This window comes from Neolamprologus multifasciatus, chromosome 15 (assembly GCF_963576455.1).
Source record: "Neolamprologus multifasciatus chromosome 15, fNeoMul1.2, whole genome shotgun sequence".
In the NCBI taxonomy this organism is placed as follows: domain Eukaryota; kingdom Metazoa; phylum Chordata; class Actinopteri; order Cichliformes; family Cichlidae; genus Neolamprologus; species Neolamprologus multifasciatus.
Genome location: NC_140453.1, coordinates 22,552,791 through 22,569,781, shown reverse-complemented (window position 1 = coordinate 22,569,781; position 16,991 = coordinate 22,552,791). Strand labels below are relative to the sequence as shown.

Below are 16,991 nucleotides of genomic sequence, written 5' to 3'. Positions count from 1 at the left end.
GAGAAATACAGTTCGTTCACAATTTGTTCGAAAAACAAAAAAGTTAGTAGTTATGGCTCTGTACTCCAACGTGTACTACAACGAAATGTAGTATTCTTCAAAAGCCAAGAGCCACAAAAGAGCATATTTTCAAGTTATTAAATTCAAAAGTGAATGCGGAGACCCACAACTGAAGGTAGCTGCATTAAAGATGTAGCAGAACACTTCAAGGGGGGAATCACAACATTTGCTGATGTCCATGTTTTCCTGACAGGCAGTCACTGTCTGCAAAATTCTTTCATGAAACTGTGAAAAAATATATTTTAAATTATGTTCCTTTGTCCCGTTACTATTGAGCCACGGTGCCTTCCTCATCTTGATAATTGGGTAGACTAGAATAAACACATCTTTTTTCTTTGCAGTATGCATCAGTAGAAGATACATCACTCTTAATTACAGACTTGGAGATGATGCCATTCTCCCTTGTGACAACACACCCCCACTGGACTCAACATGCTCCATCGTTAGCTGGTTTCACAGCCAAGACCTACCTTGGACTACAGAGGTGGTTCACAATGGAAACATAATTGAGAAAGCAGCCCAAGCCGCCAGGCTGAGTCTGTACAGTAACTGCTTCCTGGGCATCAAAAGCATCACTTTGAAGGACTCTGGTGTTTACTACTGTCGGCCTGGGGACAACAATACACTGCTTACAACTGTGTATCTAAATATTCTGACAAGTGAGTACACTGACCTGAGCAAACTTGATTTGCTAGTAATATTTAGAACCTCCTACTGACTGATTCTTTCCCACACTGATCCTATGAAACACACTCCATATTTATGTCTGTGTGATTCTCTAACAATTTTCTAGGCCAAAATATGAAGATTATTATTGTTTTTATTTAAAACACTTTCATTATGACAGATCATTAGAAGGATATGAACATGATTTATTGGTGTAGAGAATTCAGTTTGAGGCTGTTGGCTGTTCATTTAAAATTAAAAGGAAAAAAGAACCCAAATAATAAAAATATAGCAAAAATACAGAACACAATATAATTTGATTTATGATTATTATACATGTTTCAAAGCATTAGGTTGAATAGGTTACATGGATTATTCCATTAGAATTAAAGTACAAAAGAAATGAGTAGAAAGGTAAACATGTTTATTTCTTCACAGCGGGCATTGGTGTAAGATACTTCTACCTTTATTACAAATCGGGACATGATGCCATTCTCCCCTGTGACAACGCACCCCCGCTTGACTCAAGCTGCTCCATCGTTCACTGGCTTTACAGCAGAGATCGATCTGGGACTGCTGCCATAGTTTACAATGGGGCCATCGAGAAGAACTCATCCCGAGCTGCAAGTCAGTCTGCACAGTAAATGCCACCTGGGCATCCAGAACATCACTGCTGAGGACGCTGGTGGTTACTGCTGTCGGCCTGGCAAGAACACTGACCAGGACACAGTTGTGTATCTATATATTTTGAATAGTGGGTACTTACACTCTTCTGTAAAACACACTACACGTATTTGTGTCTTCTTCTTTCTTTTAATTCCTTAATTGGGTTGCCTAAGTGAATCATCTGCCTCACCCTTTCCCTACCATCCTCCTCTGTCATATCAGCAATCTGCATGTCCACCTTCACTATATCCATGAATCTTCTCTGTGGTCTTCCTCTTTTTCTCCAGCCTGGCCGCTCCATAATCAACAGCCTTTGTCCAATATTTGTCCAATATTTCCTCGGGATGGGCCATGGAGCGTTTAACATTTAGAGTTAGAAGCTGTCCCACTGATGAATCCAATGAAATGTGCATAAAGCTGTTAAACATTAGAATTAGTTTGAGATGTGGGAGCAGCTGTGATGACCTAATTGCATTTACTTTGTTTATCACCTATTTCTCTCAGTTTCAGCATCTCAGACACTAAATGGGGATGGAGACTTCACATTAAAGTGCTCTCTGTTCAGATACTCTGACCTCCATCCTTGTGAAGAGAACAGCATCCGCTGGCTGGACGAGACGGGAAAGGTGCTGCTTGACAGAGGTGTCACGAACACTGGACGGACGTGTGTTTCACTTCTGACCGTGAAACATCAGCGAGGCCACAGAAAAACATACACCTGCCAGGTTTTTAAGGAAAACAGCGTGAAGATAGAAGCTCAGTACACACCTGTCTTCACAGGTAGGATAAAGAACAGTTTGATTTTGACATATAAAACTTTAGTTTGTTACTGTAGCTTCTAAATGTTCAAAACATTGATGTTACTGGACATTGACTATAAGGTTACAAGAAGGAAATTTAAGAAATTTAGGAATGAATATTTTCCTTCGTGTGTTTTTAACAGATTCCACAGATCCGTGTCCTCTGAGCTACATCATGTTGGCCCTTTGTATTGCAGGACTGATCCTAATAATTGCTATCATTGCTCTTATGAGAAACAGAGGTTAGACAATTCAAATGATAACAGAGCTGCAGGATATAGGTTTTACTGCAGAATTTCAAGCACAGGATCAATTTGGAAGGCTTTCCTTTTGATTTGGATGTTTTTGACCTATATCAAGTATTTATTTCACTATAAAGTTCACTGATCAAAAATAATCAGACGTTTCAGTTTAATTGCTGTTCTGTTACTTTTTCCAGCTACTTTAAAAGCTTGAAAACACCAAAGTGAGTTGAAGCTTGAAATATGTAGGCTTTTTGATTTTAAAAAAGTAGCTAACGCTTACAGTTTAAGTTAGCAGTTAGCAGTATGAGTCATCCAAAGTGCCTCTTGAAGGATTTGGTAGTTTTTGAAAACCTATAAACATAATACTGGATGAAACTAGGACTTTATTTCACAGTTTTGCTGTTACAGGAACACTCTCATGAGTTAGTACAGGAAAGACATGCAAACCTGTCTTATTGCCGGATTTGCTATAAGGAGGAGACACCACCTTGTGGCATCATTCAGTACTGCAGCATATTTACATGACTGACTGTTGCAGCATACTAATCTGGTCTTTAGTAGGCCTTCAAGTTAGATAAGTGCAACCTCAGATGAACAGCAACATATGCCATTGATACTATGTCATTTTTATTTAACAAAAATGAAACAAAACTGCATAAGCAAACATGAAAAAGCACAGCTTTCACTGGAGGTTCTGCCAGGAGAGAAAGCCTCTTGTCTCTTAAAGGAATATGGCAGCACAGTTTAGGTTTATAAAGTGGCACCTGAACAAACCAAAGAATATCCATCATGTTTGCAGAAAACAAGCAAAGCATATAAGTTCAAACATAGCAACCGTCTAAATTAACAACACAGGCATTATTTTTTATGTGTCTGTAATATCTAATACACCATTATATACAAGCTATTTCATTAACATTATATTTTTGCTTCAACCTTAAAGTGTTTTTGAAGATTTACTGGTGTTGTACTTAACAGGTTGATGGTGAACGTGCTGATTTCGGTGACCCTGAAAGGCAGTGCTGAGCTAAGAGCACCAACTTTATCTCACCAGGAACAAAGAGTCATCATAATTCTTTTTAATTCTTTACTATTTTATAAATAATTTGTATTCTTCAGAAAGATCATGTTTACTTTCTCTTTCTTGTGCTTTGTGGCTTCTCAGTTCCTGCACAAATACATCATGAAACCTTTGGATACTGAACAAGACTGAAACACACTGTACAATGTGTAACTTCTAGAAAAATTAAATAATCTAATGGAAAATGCTTCATCTTATACTGTGCTTGACAGTAAAATTTTAAATGTTTACAATGTGGAAGAGTTTACCCGTAGCCGATGTTAAAATGAGGTCGGTAAATGAAGTGGATAATTTTCTCCCTCTGCTTTTTTTAGGCATTTTTTGTTGCTCACAGTGAGATATGTATTTATATTCTACAGTCAACTGGATAAAAAAATGGGGGCTTGGTGCTTTTTATGCTCCTTTTTCATGGTGAACAGTGATATTGGAAGTCTTTTTTCATTAATTATGAAAATTAATTAATTAATTTCCATCTCAGAGTTAAGACCTCAGGATCCTGCTTGTGCATATGTGTTGACAAGTGATCAACACATATGCACACATGGTCACTGAAAAACCATGTGTCTCTAATTTGAGTAAAACTAGGTGCAAGTCAAATTTTAAATAACTTAAAAAAAAAAACTTTTAAAAACGTAAACACATCATTTTCACTCCAACAAGCTTAAATGACATAAGGCAGAACCTGCATTTTTTCCTTGGACTTAATTTGCCGCAAACTACACTGCTGAACTAAACAGTCTATTTGAAGGCCATTTATTACTAAGAATAACCTTTGACTTTTTAAATAAATCAGATTTAAACATTCATAATTCCATCTATTCTCTTCTGCTCATCCAATTCAGGGTCACAGGGGTACCAGAGCCTATGCCAGCTGCAATAGGGCGAGAGGCCAGGTATACTCTAGAGAGGTCACCAGTCTGTCACAGGGCTAACACAGAGAGACAGAAAACCATTCACACGCTTGTTTTTTTTTCTTCTAAAAAAAGAGTCTATTAAACAACTGTTATAGCTGCTAAATTCATGGCCCAAAGGGCCAAAAGAGACGTGAGGGAGACAGTCAACAAAATCAGGTTTCTAGCTAAACTAATGGAAACAAAACCAAAACTAGATTAACTCCCACTTGTAATTAAAATACATAAATAAAACAAAAAGGTAATACCTGTGGTAAGGGAGGAAGAGAAAGGGAACAAGATGTCAACTGCAAACTTCCACGCTCTGACTTCTCTGGCTTTATATACGTGGACGAGTTTTCTGCGACCAATCGGCACTCTGGGTCTGTCCAATCAGAGAGAACAGAGCTGGTTAATGAAACAGTATGCGTTGGGTGGATGAGACAGGAAGTGTGTTTTGTGGGACAGAGGTGTCAAGAACACTGGACGCACGTGTGTTTCTCTTCTGACTGTGAAGCTTCAGAGTGGCAACAAGAAAAAATACACCTGCCAGTTTGACGATAACAATACTGTGAAGATAGAAGCTCACTACACACCTGTCCTCATAGGTAGGATTTGTATAACAGTTAGATCAGTTTGACCCATGACATTTGAACTCCTATTATAAATAATAGTTTGGATTTTTAAACCAGTTAAATTATTTAAAAACTTTAACTAAAAGATATCAAATTTATAAAGAAATATTTTGAACTGTGTGTTCTCTAGGTACCCCAGAACGGTCTCCTCCTCTCATCTGCAAACACACTCACACACACACACACACACACACACACACATTCTCGTATTGATATCTCATATTGTCTAATTGACATAATGCTTTCCCTTGTAGCTTATCCTAACCATCAAAACTGAATGCCTAACCCTAGCCCTTAGCCTAAACGTAACCATTACCTAATTGTAACCCTGACACTAAAACCACATTTGAAGTCTCAAAAACGCCTTCACACTCATGAGGACAGGCACTTTTGTCCTCACAAGTGACTGTTGGTCCCCACAAGTATAGTAACACTCCAATTTTTTGGTCCCCATAAAGATGTCTAAACGGGTACACACACACACACACACACACACACAGTGTCAGACAGTTTAATCACAGAGTTGATCATCTGAAATCATTGGAACCACTGATGAATATAAAAGGACTTAGTGTTTAGTGTTCTCCATATAATCCTGTTTGCCACATGTTTGTCAGGGTTCCTGGGTCATCGACCCAGTGCTTTCAGTTTTGTTCATGTTCAGTTTATTTTGCCACTGCCTGTTTCACTTCCTGTTTGTTCCTGTGTCAGCTCGTCTCGTGCCATTAGCCAGATTATGTTCAGCTGTGTACTCACCGGTCTCTCATTATCATCCTCATCAGTCTGTGTATTTAAGTCTTCTGTTTCTACTCGTTCCCAGTGTTGCCAACTTAGCGACTTTGTCGCTATATTTAGCGAGTTTTCAGACCCCCTTAGCGACTTTTTTTCTAAAAAGCGACTAGCGACAAATCTGGCGACTTTTTCTGGTGTTATTGGAGACTTATTTATGACGACTTTTTGACGTGAAAGGGCATGTTGCTCTTACTCTCAACAAGCAGCGGGTGCTGCCGTGGGCACCTCGCCCGTGCCAAAGCGCTCACGGGCGGAGGATAGTCCTCCCCCAGCTGCTATCAGGGCAGGAGATGTTCACACCTGTGCATCCGAATTGCAAATGAATCGCGCATGAGCGAAGCCGCTGCTCCCGCACTGACTGTAACGCAGTCAATTCTTCTTTTACTGTTATGCTGTGTGGTGGATCAGGTTTAAAACTACTTATAAACACACACACACAAGTAACTCCACCAGAGTGCCAATTTCGGGTCACTTTTGCCGGTCCAAGCCCGGATAAAGGAGCAGGGTTGGAATTGTGACATTACAAAAAACAATTATTGCTAAAATAAATTTAATTTGTAGTTCTAAATAAACTCTAACTGCATTTAGGACGTTTTTTACTCACTTTATGTCTCTTCCACGATGTTATTTCTCTCTCCAACAACGTAGGTTACAATTATATTAGCATGACCAATTATGCAAATTAGGCAATGACGTCATTTAGCGACTTCTAGCGACTTTTAGGACAGCCAATAGCGATTTTTCTTACTGAGGAGTTGGCAACACTGCTCGTTCCTTGTCGTGTCATTGAGGTTATGTTGTTGTTTCCGCCTGTGTTCGGTCAGCCAGCCAGTCAGTCCGTCCTTCATTCATTCAGTCAGTCGTCCAGCCAGCCATGTCCTTCCTCTATTCTGTGTGTTCACTCCATCGACAATAAATCACCCAGCTTCACCTACCTGCGAGTCCTGCGTTTGGGTTCCTTCTTCCTCGCCTCCACTCCGCGACCCCTGACAGAATGACACGACCCGTGCCACGAAGACACGATTGGAACCCAGCGGACTCGGACCTCTACGAGCGGCAGGAGGCAGCGCTTTCCCGTTGGGCAGAGGTGGTCAGGGGAAAACAGCGGCTCTTCTCGGAGATAGAGCACGTCTTCGAGGGGACTCGCCTGGCTCTGGGCGGGCCTCGGAGACGCCGCGTTCCCCCACCTGCTGCCTCACCTGCCCCGGAGCATTTGCCGCGGAGAGCGGACGTTTCATGCCGCGTTTCGGCCGCTCCCTCTCTCGCCGCTCCGCTCCTCGTTCACACACCCGCCGCCTCATTCGCCGGACCTCCACCTTCGCCAAGGCACCGCGGCTACGCCTCCCACCTCGGCTCCATGGAGGCTACCGCGCCAGAGGCTCAGCTGTTTACCCCGGCCGCTTCCTCTTCCCGGAGAAAGCGGCGCACACGCCGCCATAACACGGACTATTTTCAACAACTCCCGGTGGTGAGTTCCGGTAACTGTTTTCCACCCTCCTCATTTGACACTTCACCCAGATTAACTAAGGGACTCATCTCCGATTCATGGGGAGTTTCCCTCCTGGATGATGTAGACTGGGAAGATTTTTTTCTGCTGTGCTCCCGCAAAGACTGTAAATCGTGGTGGCAGAAAAAACAGACTAATCCCGGATAAACCTGCCTGTATCACACACCCGGTCACTATTTCCACACCCGTCACTCAGCTATTTCCCACCAGCACGGCAGCCCAGATTCGGCCTTCCTCCTCAGCCATTTCATCACCTCAGATGACTAGGGCCCGGCCTACACCCACACCAGTACCAGCTCCCAGGAGGAGGGCAGCTGCGACGCAGCCTACCTCCACATCCGCTCTTGTTTCCCGGGTGGGGGTGACTGGTGTCCAGCCACCTCCCGTGCCTGTCCCAGCACCCAGGCTGAGGGCAGCCTCAATCCAGCCTGGCCACCCTAGAGGCTTGGAAGAGCTAACTGGTTCACTTACTACTTCACCTCTTCATCCACCTCCTGATCCAGCCTTTCACGCCCTCGCACTGTCCCTGGTTAGGCTAGCTGAGGTATCCCCTGCTCAGGCACCAGCTTTACTAGCCCAGGCTGTAGCTCTATCTCCTTCGCTAGCTCAGTCTGTAGCTCATCCATTAGCCTCCTCAGTCCAGTCAGTTCCCTCACCTGCTGTTCAGCTTCCACTCCAGTCAGTTCACTCGCCTGCTCTCCAGTCTGCTCCTGTTCAGTCCCCTGTAGTCCAGTCTCCTCCTGCCCTCCAGTCCCCTGTAGTCCAGTCTCCTCCTGCCTCCCGGTCGCCCGTCCTCCAGTCTGTCCAGTCTGTAGTCCAGTCAGTCCAGTCAGTCCAGTCGTCCCCTGTAGCTCAGTGTCCTGTTCCCCAGTTGCCTCCCGTCCAGTCAGTCCAGTCTCTCATCCACCACCCTGTTCAGTTCCCAGACCTGCAGCCACAGCACCCAGAGCCAGCTGTGAGCCCTCCTGCTCTCCAGCCAGGGGCCTCCGCGCCCGCTGGCCCGGCCGCTCTCCAGCCAGGGGCCTCCGCGCCCGCTGGCCCGGCCGCTCTCCAGCCAGGGGCCTCCGCGCCCGCTGGCCCGGCCGCTCTCCAGCCAGGGGCTTCGGCGCCCGCTGGCCCTGCCTGTCTCCAGCCAGGGGCTTCGGCGTCCGCTGGCCCTGCCTGTCTCCAGCCAGGGGCTTCGGCGCCCGCTGGCCCTAAAGCTGTGGCTCCGTCACCCCCGGCTCCATGAACTGAACATGAACAGTTTTGTTCATGTTCAGTTTATTTTGCCACTGCCTGTTTCACTTCCTGTTTGTTCCTGTGTCAGCTCGTCTCGTGCCATTAGCCAGATTATGTTCAGCTGTGTACTCACCGGTCTCTCATTATCATCCTCATCAGTCTGTGTATTTAAGTCTTCTGTTTCTACTCGTTCCTTGTCGTGTCATTGAGGTTATGTTGTTGTTTCCGCCTGTGTTCGGTCAGCCAGCCAGTCAGTCCGTCCTTCATTCATTCAGTCAGTCGTCCAGCCAGCCATGTCCTTCCTCTGTTCTGTGTTCACTCCATCGACAATAAATCACCCAGCTTCACATACCTGCGAGTCCTGCGTTTGGGTTCCTTCTTCCTCGCCTCCACTCCGCGACCCCTGACAATGTTTTATGTTACAGGTTGATTTAAAACAGCCACAATTTAAAATATTGCTACCAGCAGCTGAATCATGTCATTTCTGTCTTCTGCTAAATCTGCATTTTAGTTCCAAATCATCACACTTCCTCTTTTTGACATTAATAAATGGAAATTGCAACACTTTTTATTTCGACATTATCCTGCTCTAAGGCCAAACCAGTACGGTTTTCATCCATCTAATTAAGGTTAATTTTTTTAAGCAGTTTGGAAACAAATTTAAACTTGATTTGTGATCTTCTAACAAATCCAAAGCCATTTCTGTATAATGCAAAGAAATTGTTGGATGTAACTGATTCAAAAAAAAAAAAGGGGGGGGGAAAACAATCCTCTTAATTTAGCCAGGCTACGTTCTGCACATGCCATCACCACTGCCGCACCCAAGATGCAGCCGCGCCTGCATCTTGGGTCCTAATCAGTGTTGGTCAAGTTACTTGAAAAAAGTAATTAGTAACTAATTACTGATTACTTCTCCAAAGAGTAATCCCATTACTTTACTTATTACTTATTTTCAAGGGTAACTAGTTACTTAGTTACTTTTTAAAAACATGATAGACAACCTGAATATGTAATAAAGCAATAGACCTTTCAGCCCAACTCTATTTTTTATGCAGTGTACAGCAGACGCTAATGTGTTTGTCACTTTTTACGGACTAAAACTTAAAGTAATGTAAGTACGTCCACGCTTTACACGCTGCATGGTCGTACTCTCTTCCACACTCTATATTATCTATTGTTGAGCTACACATATCTGTTGCTGCCACGGGCGTTGCTTGTGCTTACGTCATTGTCATGAGACACCCTCACAAACAAAATCACGACGGTTTAGTAACGCAGTAACGCAGCTTGCATACGGGAAAGTAACAGTAATCTAATTACTTCTTTTGCTATAGTAATCCCTTACATTACTCGTTACTTGAAAAAAGTATCAGATTACAGTAATGCGTTACTTCTATCTCTGTACTCTCCCTCCTTGCAAACAAAATGGCATGCGTTGGGTGGATGAGACAGGAAGTGTGTTTTGTGGGACGGAGGTGTCAAGAACACTGGACGCACGTGTGTTTCTCTTCTGACTGTGAAGCTTCAGAGTGGCAACAAGAAAACAATCCTCTTGCACTCAATTTATTCTTTTTTTTTTTTTTAGATGACCATCTTATGCTATATACACATTTTTCTGAATGTGCTCTTTTCTTTGCAGTGGGGGTCAGTGAAACTGAACACATCTTGTATCTAACACCTGGAAATGATGTCATTATGCCCTGTGACCAGTGTTGGGTAAGTTACTTTAAAATAGAAACTTAGTTACATTACTAGTTACTGCTATTAAAAGTAACCCAGTTACTTCAAGTTACTCGTTACTTTAAAAGTAACTAGTTACTAGGGAAAGTAACTTTGGTTTTACTCAGAATTCTCTTGTTAATGTGTTGCTTCCATAACTTTTACAGTCTTCTAGCTTGCTTACTTGCCACAAGTGCACCGTGTCACCTACCAATAGAAAGGAAAAGATAATGTGCATATTTCCACGAGAAAAAAATCCCACGCCTGGATCGTCATTGACTGCTGCCATGATTCTAGCCTACGTCACAGTGTCATGTGCGCCTTTTACATCCAACACAAAAACTGCAGTCGTGGTGCTTTGATTGTACTCAGAACTTGGAAATTCTGCCTTCTGAATAGGAAGATGTAGGTAACTCCAGACTGCAGATGAGCTGCATACAGGGCTGGACTGGGACAAAAAATTGGCCCGGGCATTTTGACTAGAGACCGGCCTGCCATTATAGGAAAAATCATAAAGCCTTTGAATGAAAACAAACGCTGCTGTGACAGTGATGTTCACTGTTTTGATGGTATATATGCATCAATCTATCAATCGTTTGTTGCAAGATTCAGATAATTATTTTTTAAAAGCTAGACATTTTAAATGAGAATAAGAAAGAAAAGTATTTCTTTGTGCCCCCCTCTCTCTGTTAATGCTCTACCTGCCCCCCCTGGCAAAACTTTGCTAGATCCGCACCTGCACAGTTACCAGCTGTCAGCTACCTAAAAAGGATCCTGGGGTTATTTGTCTCTCAGAAACAGTTCATAACTTCCCTTCAACTCATTCATGTCACCTAAAAGGTAAACCTGTTTCTCCATCACCTGTTCAGCTCTGATGATTCAGTAAGGACATCTCCAGGTTTCATCTTCATGTTTCCCTCTCACCAGATAACCAAACCGACATCATGACCAGCAGCTTTTTTGCAGTTGCGACTCCAGCAAACATCAGCTGATATTAGAAATTAATATTAAATAAATTCTAACAACAGCTGATGAAGCTTAAACGTGCTGCTGTTGTTTAACGCGACATCGGCTGGTTTCCTCTTTCTGGCGCAAAGTGGGCGATAAACAAACAAGAGAGCCGATCAGCTGATCATTGATCAGTTTTCATGATTGAAGTAGAAACAGGAGAGGGAGGGGGGAGAATGAAAGAAGAAGAGGCAGCTGTGCAGCGTAAAGACAGAATAACTCCAGCTTTGTGCCTTTTTCAATGTAGCTGAATTACGGGACAAACTGTTCCTTTTCACCTCAATAAGAAACGCGTAATATTTTCTCTCTCAACTCTAATAATTTAACAAAATAAAGTTCAACATCATTAACTTCATAGCACCCACCCAGCTGTATAGAAATTCCGTCATGCTAGCTAGTACGCAGTACGGAAAAAGTCAGAATAACGAAAATAAACTCCACCTAAACTTGGTTTATATCTGACCCAGATAGACTGCAGGTCATAACTTCTTACCTGAAGTTCAGTTCACACTTGGACCGGCGGCCGCCTCGGGTCTCTGTTCCTTCTCCTCCACCTGCTGGCCTCCACCACTTGCTAATGTTACTGAATCTGTGGAAGCTCCGCGATAGCCACCACACGAAGTAACGAGTAACTACCCTATCTAAATCCCAGTAACGACTAACGCGTTCCTGATTTTGGCATAATAACTAGTTACCGTGCACGTTACCACAATAATAACGTAGTTACTGTAACGCGTTACTTAATAACGCGTTAGTCCCAACACTGCCTGTGACAATGTGCCTGATACGTGCTCCATGGTTATCTGGGCTTACACCAAACACGAGTCTCAGACAATAAATATGGTTCATAATGGAATTGTTGAAAAGAACTCAGCTCAAGCAGCCAAACTGAGTCTGCACAGTAACTGCTCACTGAGTATTAACGACATCATTGCAGAGGATGCTGGTCAATACTTCTGTCGGCCTGAGGGGAACGCTCTTCAGGACACAAATGTGCACCTAAATATTTTAACCAGTGAGTATTTAGACTTCCATGGACTTCCATATATCCATATCTGTGAATGACACCGTACATTAAGCATTAAACACACCCATTATCACCACACTTACTATTATGAGGGATACAGCATTGATTTCCCTCTACACGTGTCATGTAACTGAATGTAACACCTTCTTGGGGAATTAGAATTCTCGTGTTGAAACATGGAGACAGGTCTTTAAATGAAAAGAGTTTTTATTTCATTGGATGAGAGCAGTAAATCTGGCCATTGCTTATGTATTCATTTCAAATTTTATATTCTAAATTAGTAAAACTACTATTAGATAATCACTTATTTAAGCTATTAAAATACCAGGAGAAAAATAGAACTTATTTGTAATGTCTCACAAGGTTTCTCACATTTAGGAAGATAATCCAGATGTTTTGAACTTGCATAACTGTTGTCGCTCGTGTTCTCTCCTCAGTTTCAGCATTTCCATCAGACACTGATCCAAAGGACGATGGAAACGTCACCTTAGAGTGCTCTCTGTTTAGATACTATCCCTCTCCTTGTGAACAAAACAGTATGCATTGGGTGGATGAGACAGGAAGTGTGCTGTGGGACAGAGGTGTCAAGAACTCTGTACGCACGTGTGTTTCTCTTCTGACTGTGAAGCTTCAGAGTGGCAACAAGAAAAGATACACCTGCCAGTTTGAAGATAACAATACTGTGAAGATAGAAGCTCACTACACACCTGTCCTCATAGGTAGGATTTGTATAACAATTAGATCAGTTTGACCCATGACATTTGAACTCCTAGTATAAATAATCATTTGGATTTTCACAGCAGTTAAATTATTTAAACACTTTGACTAAAAGATATCAAATTTATAAAGAAATATTTTGAACTGTGTGTTCTCTAGGTACCCCTGATCAGTCTCCTCTGAACTACATCATGTGGGCTCTTCGCTTTGTAGGACTCACAGTGATGATTGTAATCACGGTTCTTGTGATCAAACACAAAGGTGAGATAATTCAGATCAGTAATGAGACAGATTTCCAACAAAAAGACCTTTGAATTTATTCAGTGCTCTTGTTTTAGGAAGGAAAAAGCCACCTGAAGACACGAATGTGAGTTAAAAAAAAAACCCTGAATTTTAAACACACGGGCTTTCTGTGGCTCAAGAGTTGGGAGTTCGCCTTGTAATCGGAAGGTTGCCGGTTCGAGCCCCAGCTTGAATAGTCTCGGTCGTTGTGTCCTTGGGCGAGACACTTCACCCGTTGCCTACTGGTGGTGGTCAGAGGGCCCGGTGGCGCCAGTGTCCAGCAGCCTCACCTCTGTCAGTGCGCCCCAGGGTGGCTGTGGCTACAATGCAGCTTGCCATCACCAGTGTGTGATTGTGTGTGAATGGGTGGATGACTGGATGTGTAAAGCGCTTTGGGGTCTTTAGGGACTAGTAAAGCGCTATACAAATACAGGCCATTTACTATTTTTACCATTTCTAATATAAAGACTTTAAATGGCACAGAAAAACATAATCTGTATGTTTACAATTTAACCTGCCATGATGCTTCATCGCAAATGTTTATAGGATTACTGGGTAGTTTTTGTTTTATCTTGTTGCCCCAAATAGGTCTAGAGTGTTGTGTACTTTTTTTTTCATTATGCACCAGAAACAAACAGATAAACAAACAAACAAGTAAGCAAATAAAAAAAGAAATCATATTCAATCTAATTTAATTTATATATCGTAAAATCACAACGGCAATCACCTCAAGATGGTTTTTATTGAAAGGTAAAAGCGCTTGGCTACAGTGGGAAGGAAAAACTCCCTTTCAAGAGGAAGAAGCCTCAGACAGAACCAGTCTCAGGGAAAGGCAGCCATCTGCTGAGACCAGTCTGTGACCCAACTGATCCCAACTGATCTCAACTGATCGTTGTGTCCCTGTGACACACTTATTTCTCAGCTCTTTGGGAGATTTTTTTCTTTCTGTTGTAAATGGCAGGAAACACTATGACCTCATTTTCAGTTGCCATAATTATTTTTCCTCAGTGGCAGCAGAACATGTTTTTAAGACTTCAGAAATGCTCACAGTTAATTTAAATCTTTAAGTGATAGTGAAATAGCCATTAGTAAGTAAAGTTAAAAAAAACCCTAACAGTTGTATGTAAACCAATACTGTCTCCATTCAAAAACAATCTCATACTGTGAGCAGACATGCAGATACTGCAGCTAAGCATCTGGTGCATGCACCTCAAGGGTCAAGTGCTCTGTTTCCTGCACTCTTTTGCTGGGCTAAAAAAGATTTTCCAAAAACCTAAGAAAACTATTTCTTCCTGTGTACTACACCTGTTATGGAGGACATCTTAACCTGATTCTCCCAAAATTATCTGACATTTGTGTGAAAATTGCTTAAAGATGGCAGTAGTACTAGTACTAGTAGTACTGTGAAATTATGTAAATGTGCTACCCTGAGTCTTCGTCAGTGTGATCATTGCTAGCTAATTTAAACTAGCTAAGCATACCTTTTAGATGACTTAGTATTTTATTTTAAATATGATTAAATTTTGATTTCAATTACTAGCGTTTCCCTTGACGATTTACCTGTGTTGTTTTTCGCAGGTACATTATGTTGGTGACCGTGATGATGACACAGTGAACTATGAAAATGTGAGAAACAGGACAGCTGATCGTGAACTGGACTGAACGTCAGAGCACCACCTTCTGTTAACCAGAACAAAAATGAATCTTTGTTTTTAATTAGATTTTTCTATTTTAAAAAATAATATCTTTCACTTTCCCCGTAAGTTTTTTTTAATGCTTCATAATCTCATGACATCTTTTTGAATATTGACCAAACTACATATAACAACATTGCTTTCATAACAAAACATTGCTTATATGAGCAATGTCCTGAAATCAGGTTTCGTCATTTTCAGTCGAATTTGTGTTGCACTTACTGCAAATAATATGCTTCAAAACAAGGAAGTTCTCACTTTCCTATTTTGTAATCTGTTGTTCTCTTGCATTTCGTTTGAAAGTTTACCTCTCCACCTGTGTTCAATCAGCCAGTCACTCACCGACCATATGTTAACTCTTTGTTTAAAAGCAAGCAGCGACTGTGTCCTACACTGCTTCTGAAGTCCTGCTTTGGAGACTCTGGACCCTGTTTTGGACGGTCGCAACCTAAATAAGTTCACCACTAAAATAATGCGCCCCCCCCCCCCCCCCCCCACACACACACACACACACACAGGGGAAATTTCATCACCCCTGTAGTTCTGTAGCCATCATCCATCCATCTTCATCCGCTTTATCCGAGGCCGGGTCGCGGGGGCAGCAGCCTAAGCAAAGAGGCCCAGACCTCCCTCTCCCCAGCCACCTCCTCCAGCTTATCCGGGGGAACACCAAGGCGTTCCCAGGCCAGCCGAGAGATATAATCTCTCCAGCGTGTCCTGGGTCTGCCCCGGGGCCTCCTCCCGGTGGGACATGCCTGGAACACCTCACCCAGGAGGCGCCCAGGGGGCATCCTTGTCAGATGCCCAAACCACCTCAGCTGGCTCCTTTCGATGTGGAGCAGCAGCGGCTCTACTCTGAGCCCCTCCCGGATGGCCGAACTTCTCACCCTATCTCTAAGGGAGAGGCCAGCCACCCTTCGGAGGAAGCTCATTTCCGCCGCTTGTATCCGCGATCTCGTTCTTTCGGTCACTACCCACAGCTCGTGGCCATAGGTGAGGGTAGGGACTAGGGATGGGTACCGGTATCCGGTGCCATCATGGCACCGGTTCTGACATAAACGGTAGTAACCAGACCGAAAAGCAGCACGCATTTCGGTGCTTTATTTCGGTGCTTTTTTTTCCTGAGCTGTGATACACTTTCTTCTTCCTTACATTTCTATTGGCGGTTGGCAAACAACTGAAAGGTGCATTACCGCCACCAACTGGTATGGAATGATACACTTTAGATTCTAGCCAATCATTTTACGTTTCGAGGATAGTAGGCGGGTCCAGGTACGTACGTTCTTTTAGAGCAGAGCTACAGATTAAAAATGCCCAAGGCAAAGCGGTCAAAAGTCTGGCTGTACTTCACAGCAAAAGATGCAAACTCAGCAGCCTGCAACAAGTGCTTTAAGCTGATACTGTCAAAGGAGGTCACACTTTAAATCCGATGAACCTAGCCCTGCCAGTGTAGCAGAAATGATGATGGCAGCAGCAGCCGTTCTTCTCTGCGTGAGTAGCTTAATGTTGTTCGTGTGTAATTTACGTTGAGTAAGCTAACCGCGTTATTAAATTAATGCATGTAACGTGAACTAGCAAACACCATCATAGCTACATGCGGCTGTCTTCTTGTTTGATGGCAGATACTCCCTTCACCCTGGCCAAAAAGGCTAAAATGACCGAAGAAAAAGTGGAAAACAGCTAAACATGAGAGGTTTTTGGACAAAGTTTGTGTTTTTTCCATTGTTTAAGCTGCTTCCAGCCCAGAGTGATACCATATATGCCCTATACCTGCAGAAAAGACTAACATTGTTATCTTTTTACAAAAAAACAGCTGAACATGAGAGGTTTTTGGACCAATTTTGTGTTTTCCATTCTTTAAGCACCGGTTTGAGCACCGTTTAAGCACCGGCACCGTTTCAAAAGTACCGGTTTGGCACCGGTATCGGATAAAACCTAAACGATACCCATCCCTAGTAGGGACGTAGATCGACCGGTAAAT

General features: G+C 42.8%; 1 protein-coding gene across 1 annotated transcript; it reads left to right on the top strand.

The window, feature by feature from the left end:
* The first annotated feature begins 12,390 nt into the window (after positions 1 to 12,390).
* Positions 12,391 to 15,453, top strand: LOC146502088 (uncharacterized). The gene is made up of 4 exons (XM_085132379.1): positions 12,391 to 13,036; positions 13,194 to 13,295; positions 13,373 to 13,401; positions 14,895 to 15,453. Exons 1-4 carry the CDS (start codon positions 12,856 to 12,858, stop codon positions 14,976 to 14,978), a joined length of 396 nt encoding a protein of 131 aa, XP_084988505.1. The 5' UTR covers positions 12,391 to 12,855; the 3' UTR covers positions 14,979 to 15,453.
* Positions 15,454 to 16,991: the final 1,538 nt, after the last annotated feature.